Consider the following 8,388-nt stretch of genomic DNA (forward strand, 5'->3'; position numbering starts at 1 on the left):
TGCCATGAGTGCAGATGATTCAGAGTTAAGCTGTAGAATAGTGGTGCAGGTTTTTGAAAGACTTCTGTGTGGTCTTGGATGATACCTCTTCATGGCTGTGAGGGAGATTTGTGTTTGGAAAGGGCTTATCTTAGCCCTTTTCCTCTTTGCTGTTCATGGTCAGAAAAGGCCGTAAGTACCATGGGCTTTGAAGTGAATGGAAGTGGCCTAATGTTATGATGGGAAACCAAGGCTTTCTGATGGCAGACCAGTGTTGCAATGTCTGTGGTTTTTCCACAAGTCCCCAACCAAATCCGACAACTGATTCCCTTTCCTTTTTTCTTTTTCCTCATGTTTTCACAGATTATTTATGGTGATGTTCCCTGCAGTGACTGAGTCTGGATCTGATGCCAAATTGTGTGCAAGTCTTCTGAAACCACAAGAGAGTCTCACGATGACCGTTTCTCTGCTCGATGACAAAAACGGCACGACTCAACTTGTGCAGCAGGTTTCTTCTAAGCCATTTCATCGCTGCTTTAGTTTCCAGGTCTGTTGTCATGCGACGTCTTTTTTTTTTTTTTTTTTTTTTTTTCTCTCCCTTGTCTGGTTTGTTGTGTGTTAACTGAGTTTCTCTGCAGGCTCCTCGAGTAGTTGGAGAATCTGTGCAGAAGCTGAAGGTGGAAGTTCAAGGGAGTGTCTTCAGAGCGACCGAAGAGAGGAAAGTCATGTTCAGACGTTACATGCCTTTGACCTTCATCCAAACAGACAAACCCATCTACAATCCAGGACAAACGGGTGAGCAGTGCATGACCCATGGTTGAATATTAGAGCTGTAGAGAATCCAGTTACACAAGTTCTGATCATCGGTATTATGCTACTTATGTGAGCGTTCATTGCTGTTTTTGCAGTGAATTTCAGAGTTGTCACCATGGATGCCAAACTTGTGCCTCTTGATCAGATGGTAAGGCCTGACCAAAATCAAACGGCAAATTATGTGCACCGTTTGACTACTGCGTCATTCTCTTGAATGCCTAATATTCCTGTATTTGTGTCTTTCAGTACAATCTGGTGGCAGTGGAGGTAAGAATTTGCTCCAGTGCAAGTCTTTGAACGGAGCTGATGTTTTTCTTGAATGGGTGTCTTTTTCTTTTCTTTTTTTTGTAGTTTTTTTTTTTCCTCTGATCTGTTAGTTGTTTTAATAGGACAATCGTAATAACCGGATTGGCCAGTGGACAAACGTTTCCTCAACGGGGTGGATCTTGCAGCTTTCTCACAAGTTAAACCCAGAGGCTCAGATAGGGATGTATACAATAACGGCTTTTATTGGTGACCGAATGATCTCCCATGTTTTTGAGGTGAAAAAATACGGTAAGTCCTTGTTCCTATAATGTACAACAGCAGTTCAACGACAGATCTGGGCTCCTAATCTGGGCAAGTTTGTTTCCTGCTTTAGTTTTGCCCAAGTTTGACGTTACCGTAAACACCCCACAGACGTACAGCGTTGCCGCTGTGGGACTGAAAGTTGAGGCTTGTGCCAAGTGAGTAAGGCTTGTATTTTCTTATCTTGCGGATGGTCAATTCTTGATGTTACTTGTGACGTTTCCCAGATACACGTATGGCCAACCTGTACCTGGTCAAGTGCTGGTGGAAGTGTGCCGTGAGCCATTTTCATATGTTGCGGTGCCTGGCGTTACCCGCCGTTGCCTGAATAAAACTGCACAGGTTTGACTCCTGCCTTACAATGGAGGGTTTTCTTCTGCTTGTCTTTAATTTGACCTCCTTTGTTCTGCTACCAGATGAATGCTACAGGCTGTGCTGTCCTTGTTGTCGACACATCAGTGTTTTTTGGCAATGCGCTTGAAAATTATATGCAAGACACACTACTTGTAAATGTGACCGTCACTGAGGAGGGAACAGGTGAGCTATTGGCTGATCTGAACCAATGGCTGTGTATGGAGGGAGTTGACTTTATTTATTTGTTTTCTCGCTTTCCAGATGTAGTGGTGTCAAAATCTGCAATGGTGTCCATTACATTTGAAGTTGGCAAGGTCGCCTTTGTGGACCTCCCAGATTATTTTGAACCTGGATTAACAATTAATGGAAAGGTAAATGTCTCCCTGGTTGCAGAAGCCTTTAAATTGGTTCCCCTTCCTAACCTTGGTCATTTCTACCAGATATCCGTGTCTCGTTTCGATGGGACCCCAATTGCAAGTAAAGCTGTGTATCTCCTGGATGCTACCAGCTGGCCAAACAAACTGCTGCTGAATCTGACCACAAACCAGAACGGACTGGCCACGATCTCCCTCAACACTGCCAATCTTCCTAAAGCTGATCTCAATCTGGTGGTACAATTTGCTCTTTATATTTTGTGACTGTAGACCACTCACTCTTGCAAGAAACCAATTCCATTCACTGTTTCCCCAGGTGAGTGTGACTCCAGTGGTTGGTTATGGTTACAAATCCCCATACTTCACTACAGATACAAGGGTTGTTCGACTTCTCCGAACCGCTTCTCCTGAGAGCCCATCATTTAGTGAACTGGCTATAGTGAAGCTCGAGCAGCCGCTCAAATGTGGTGCTGTGTTTCCAGTGACGGTGAAGTATTCTTTTGTTGGAGAGACTGGTGACTACAGCGCTGATATCGTCTATATGGTGAGTGCACATCAGTTGTGGTTAGCTTTGCCGTTATAATACGATAACTAACCGGCATGATATTGTTATTGTGGGCACTTCAAAGTCCTGTGACTTATGACTTCTGATTTTTAGAACTCTTCGGCTGAAACGGTACTTTACCCCTCAACAATTTAACGTGCGCAATACCGCTGTTTGCTGCGTCAAAGGAACGCACCCTGCTGTAAACAAACCTAACATGCACGAGCAGCGCATTGCAATTCCCAGGGTCACTCTTATCCCTGGTGACCCTCAAGCGAAGCAAACTGGAACTATTGAACCGTGTTTAAATGTTTCAAACAGCTATTCCGATCTCTGTATTCACCCAATATGTAATACTTGGACTTAAAGCTGTTTAATTTCAAAATAGTAATTGTTGTTTTTTTTGAGGTGGTGCTGTGTAAGGGGTCATGTACCTGTTTGTCTCTTGTCAGGTCCTGTCCAGAGGAGTGATTGTCCTCCATGGATTTCAGACAGTCAAAGTGAGCGCTTCTGATACCGTCACGAGTGGCTCTGTGTCGTTCCAACTGTCTGTCAGTGTCGCTATGGCTCCAGCAGTGCAGATTCTGGTCTACTGCGTTCTTCCCAGTGAGAATGTAGTTGCAGCTACTGTGTCTCTTGAGACAGAAAGGTGTTTCCAAAACCAGGTATGATGTGCACTAGCATCCTTTTGGCTTTATGTGGGGAATGGTGATGTACCCTACAGCGTGTTTGTACTTGTTTCAGGTGTCTCTACAGTTCTCTCCTGCTACAGCCGTTCCTGCTGAGGGAAATGTTTTGACGGTCTCTGCTCAAGCAGGATCTCTGTGTGGCCTTAGTGCTGTAGATCAGAGCGTCCGGATCTTGGAGCCAGGAAGACGCCTGAGTGCTGAAATGGTATCCATGTGCAGTTGCTCTTAATCCTTGAGCTTGATTGACGGTTCAGCTTTACAATTTGCGTAATGCTGACGAGTCAATTAGACAAACCCATGCTGTTATAGGGCTGTTATGATTATAGCAGTGTTGTACCTTTAACGCCTTACATTATAAACTCTGAACATAACCTGCCAAAAATGCCTTTAGTGCAATAACAGAAAGCAATTGTTTCATGGTCCCAGGTGTTTGACTTGCTCCCAGTGCGCTCACTATCAGGTTACCCGTACAGCGTTGAGGATGAACCATGTTTTGGTTTTCGACCCCCGTCGAGCTGTTGAGGTTGCTGTAGGGCGGATTTATCCTCCCTACACTGTTCCTACAAATCAAGCCTACACAGCATTCAAGGTAGAAAACATTCATGACCACGTAGTCACTGAATAAGACTTGAAGTCAATGACTCTGAATTGTTTTGAATCTACTGTTACTATTACAGAGCCTGGGAATGAAGATCGCAACAAATCTTGCTGTACGAGCCCCTCCGTGCCGGCTGTTGTCCCGCTTTCCAGACAGTAGGTTATTTGAGTGAGAATCACAGCCAATTGTGTGGGGTGTTTAACCATAAATGCAGTTATTCTATATATTGGCATAGTCTGCAGACTAACTATTCTAATGTACTAAGCGTGCGTGGAGTAAATGGGTGTAAAATTGCTTGTCCCTTTCAGTGGTGAATCTTCGTGGTCCTCTGGAAGCAGAAAGTGCTGGAGGCGACGCTTCCTCTTCTGATGTGACCATCAGGACTTACTTTCCAGAAACGTGGTTCTGGCAGCTTGCTCAAGTGGGGTTAGTGGAGGATCTCGTTCCTTCTAGAGTACGTATTAGTAAACTCCCTAATTCCCATTATTTCTCTTCGGCTGTCCTTCAGAGCCACTGGATCCACACAAGTTGCTCTCACTGTTCCTGACACCATCACCACATGGGAGACTGAGGCATTCTGCCTGTCCTCAATAGGTTTCGGTCTGGCTCCTCCTGCTTTGCTGACGGTCTTCCAGCCCTTCTTCCTGGAGCTCTCCCTGCCGTACTCCATAGTCCGTGGGGAGTCTTTTGATCTGAAGGCCACGGTCTTCAGCTATCTGTCCAAGTGTATCATGGTCTGTCATGGTTTATTTACCTTTATATAATGGATATGTATAGAGAAGGTCCCATCTTTGCTTCATGTGCTCCGTTTCATTGGCAGGTTAAAGTGACTCCAGCTTCATCCACAAACTTCACTCTTACAGAATATCCTGATCCGTACTCATCCTGTCTTTGTGCCAATGGGAGAAAGACCTTCAAATGGGTTCTCTCAGCTTCTGTTCTCGGTCAGTTTTGTACCGTCTGTTTCTAAATTTGAAGTGAACTGTGTTGCTCACTTCCTGTCTGTGACCACAGGAACGGTCAATGTGACGGTCAATGCTTCAGCTGAGCCATCCCGGACTCGATGTGGCACTGAGGCCGTGACCGTGCCGTCAAGAGGACGCATTGACGTTGTCACTCGAAGTCTACTTGTCCTGGTAAGTGTAAAACGGCCTTCAGGCATTTGATCATGGAACTCATTCTGCTTTACTGACGTGGTGTTTTATTGCTTTTTATAGCCTGGAGGAGTTGAAAGGACAAACACCCAGAGTTGGTTACTGTGTCCAAAGGGTTTGTTTGCACTCAATGATTTCTCCCTGTACAGCCAAACATTTGCCTAGTGTTCAACGCTGATCCTTTGTTCGGTCTACAGGAAACGTTCTTTCTGAAGACGTGACTGTGACTTTTCCGAGCAATGTAATTGAGGGATCAGCCAGATGCTCCGTTTCAGTCCTTGGTAAAGCATTTCATGGAGTAGAAAGTGATGCATTATGTTTGGCTGAATAATGCTAATTCTGATGTGGGCTTTATGCTTCTCCTCTTGTAGGGGATATAATGGGTCGTGCACTGAAGAATCTAGATGGGTTGTTACAGATGCCTTCTGGCTGTGGAGAACAGAATATGATCATTCTTGCTCCCAATATTTACGTCCTGCTGTACCTGAAGGTCACTGGGCAACTCACCGCAGCCATTCGAGAGACTGCCACAGGCTACCTTCAAATCGGTATGGACGACCAATCCACTTTAAATGTGTATGAGCCTAAATGTCAAGAAGGTTTAGTCCTGCTCTTCCCCTTAGACTATCAGACTGCCTGACCAATTTGCATGTGGCTTTTGACCTAATCAGGATATCAAGGACAACTGAACTACAGACACGAGGATGGTTCATACAGCACCTTTGGTTATGATGAATCCAATACATGGTGAGCTGCTTCCTGTTCTACTGTTGTGAGTGTATAAGCTGTTATGGCACTTTCGGTTTAAGTTCAGGTTGTCACAACCTTCTTCACGGCCAGGTTGACTGCCTTTGTCCTGAGGTCTTTTGGTCTAGCGAGGCAATTCGTCTTCATTGATCCAAATGTCCTGCAGAGTGCAAAGGATTGGTTGATCAGCAAGCAGCGTTCAGATGGCTGTTTCATGCAACAGGGAACTCTGTACCACAGTGACATGAAGGTGCCTTATACGTTTCTTAATGCTCTAACCAATAGACTTGGTATGTTCTAAATCTTTTGTTTTTTAGGGGGGAGTTGGTGACCACGTGACCATGACTGGCTACGTTGTGGCATCATTGCTTGAATTAGGCGTCCCTGCCACGGTAAAACATCTCGTAGTTGTATGTGTTCCTTGCAGGTGACCTTGCTGTCTGACGCTTGCTTTGATTTCAGGATCCCGTCATTATCAACGCTCTGTCCTGCTTGAGGCCTGTCATTGGGAACCTGGGAAACACTTATGCCACGGCTCTGCTGGCCTACACCTTCAGTCTAGCTGGAGAGACCACCACTCGATCTCAGCTTTTAACTACCTTGGACAACCTTGCCATTTCTGAAGGTGACATTTACACCAGCCTCTTGATATTGGTTATCGCCTTTGCCATCAACTTTCTCCCCTCCATCTCCTCCTAAGGCACTAAGCTCCATTGGTCCCAGACGACATCTGGTGATACTCTGGCGGTTGAGATCAGCGCTTACGTGCTGCTAGCGGTTCTCGCTGTTCAGCCTCTCACGACGGCTAATCTGGGCTATGCTAACCGCATTGTCAACTGGCTGGTGACCCAGCAGAATCCCTATGGAGGCTTCTCCTCGACCCAGGTGCCTCTGACTACCAAACATGAGCACGCTCATTGAGTGGGGTTTTTAATCTGGTGCTTGTTTTCAGGACACTGTGGTGGCTCTTCATGCCCTGTCTGTGTACGCTGCTCAAGTGTTTAGTTTGGACGGCTCCAGCACCGTTACTGTACAGTCGTCAGTGGTAGGAGGAGACTCTTATAGTTTCACCGTGAATCGGGACAACAGGCTGCTGTATCAGGAGAAACCGCTGAAGAACGTTCCTGGCAAATATAGTGTTAAAGCCTCAGGATCCAACTGTGTGTCTGTGCAGGTCTGTATCTTCACCTCCTGTGTCTTGTGCAAATCCGATTTCTTAAAAAGCTCTCCGTACTATAGATTGCATGTTTCTACAACATCCCAACACCCGTTAAAGTCACCAGGACACTGAGTGTTGAAGCGGCGGTTAAGGGAGACTGCCAACGGCTTGGAGCCAATCTCAAGTTGAACTTCACAGTGACGTAAGGATATCTTTGGCTTGGTTTCCTGAAACCAGCTCTTGTTTGACTCCTGCAAAAGGTAGCTGTGTTGATCTGTTGACTAAACCACTTATTTCCCCCATTACACATTCAGATACAACGGCGTAAAAGCAAGCACTAACATGGTTATCGTGGACATTAAGCTCCTGTCAGGCTTCACTGCAGATACGTCACCGGTTTGTGTTCAAGATGATTTAGTCCCAAGATGCTAGAAGCTCCTTCAAATAATTGTCTGTCTGTAAACTATGGATTTGCCCTCAGCTTGGATCTCCACCCCAGTCGTTTGCGCCGCTAGTGGAGCGGGTTGATGCTGATGATGATCATGTCCTAGTGTATCTGAAAGAGGTGAGACCTTGTACACTGGGTATATTCACTAGCTGCCATCTTCGAATACTGTTCATCCTTTCTGTCTCGTAGGTTCCCAAAGGAGTCCCCATGAGCTACACTCTTCGGCTGAAACAGGTTCTTGCAGTGAAAAATCTCAAGCCAGCAGTCATCAACATTTATGACTACTATCAGCCAAGTACGCTTTCATCCTAATCGTGCTTTGCTCTGGCTGAATTGTCTGAAATTGATCAAGCTCACTTCATGTTCCTCTTTCAGGTGATGCGTTTGAGACCACCTACACGTCACCCTGTCCGCGATTTGACTCTGTACTGGCTGCAAGACATGACTCAAATAAATGATTTTATACAATCCGTCTTTGTTGCCTCATGTGCAGTCAAATTGTCTAAAGATTTATGCATGGTTACATGGTTTTAAAGGTGCCCTAGAATGATTTGAAACAATACTTCAAATTGTTCTGATATCTAAATAGAGGGTATGTGGCTAATTTAAGGTCAAATTGTCCAGATACGGTGTTGCAGGTCCATCTACAACGCTAGGATGTAATGCTCTGTTTTTGCCTTATTTGGAAGGGCCGTGACTATTAATGCAGAGTTCTGCTCTGATTGGTGGTTTCACTGCACAGCTAACACATCTATACCATCTGTCATGGCAATGATAGCTTGACTTTGAATCGCAAACTGAACTGGGTAGTGTGTAAATATGTTGTTTGTACAGTAACGTTACAGTTTGACAGTAGAGTACTGATTTAAAAGTTGCTTTATTTAGCCAAACAAAGTGATGTAGAAGCCACTCAAAATAGTCAGTGTCATGTTTACTACTCACCTGCTGCAAATAAACATGCT

General features: G+C 45.2%; 1 protein-coding gene across 1 annotated transcript; it reads left to right on the plus strand.

Moving 5' to 3' along the window:
- On the plus strand, positions 1 to 7,896 carry LOC137091154 (alpha-2-macroglobulin-P-like). The gene is made up of 35 exons (XM_067455341.1): positions 1 to 171; positions 343 to 526; positions 618 to 774; positions 888 to 940; positions 1,039 to 1,059; positions 1,182 to 1,347; positions 1,433 to 1,517; positions 1,587 to 1,701; positions 1,776 to 1,896; positions 1,975 to 2,084; positions 2,154 to 2,324; positions 2,404 to 2,631; positions 3,084 to 3,296; positions 3,376 to 3,525; positions 3,747 to 3,816; positions 3,854 to 3,909; positions 3,998 to 4,073; positions 4,227 to 4,344; positions 4,427 to 4,652; positions 4,739 to 4,862; positions 4,933 to 5,054; positions 5,136 to 5,187; positions 5,270 to 5,353; positions 5,444 to 5,620; positions 5,744 to 5,819; positions 5,913 to 6,069; positions 6,137 to 6,211; positions 6,282 to 6,444; positions 6,520 to 6,704; positions 6,772 to 6,993; positions 7,059 to 7,180; positions 7,293 to 7,374; positions 7,460 to 7,543; positions 7,616 to 7,721; positions 7,802 to 7,896. Exons 1-35 carry the CDS (start codon positions 92 to 94, stop codon positions 7,882 to 7,884), a joined length of 4,314 nt encoding a protein of 1,437 aa, XP_067311442.1. The 5' UTR covers positions 1 to 91; the 3' UTR covers positions 7,885 to 7,896.
- The last annotated feature ends 492 nt before the right edge of the window (positions 7,897 to 8,388 follow it).

The sequence above is a fragment of the Pseudorasbora parva genome, chromosome 2 (genome assembly GCF_024679245.1).
Source record: "Pseudorasbora parva isolate DD20220531a chromosome 2, ASM2467924v1, whole genome shotgun sequence".
Lineage (NCBI taxonomy): Eukaryota > Metazoa > Chordata > Actinopteri > Cypriniformes > Gobionidae > Pseudorasbora > Pseudorasbora parva.

Excerpts from the sequence above, each read along its gene's own strand:
- LOC137091154 (XM_067455341.1), top strand. The coding sequence starts at position 92 with ATGGCTGTGAGGGAGATTTGTGTTTGGAAAGGGCTTATCTTAGCCCTT. Across the intron at positions 6,445-6,519 it reads CAACCTTGCCATTTCTGAAG|GCACTAAGCTCCATTGGTCC; the intron begins GTGACATTTACA and ends TCTCCTCCTAAG. Across the intron at positions 7,375-7,459 it reads TCACTGCAGATACGTCACCG|CTTGGATCTCCACCCCAGTC; the intron begins GTTTGTGTTCAA and ends ATTTGCCCTCAG.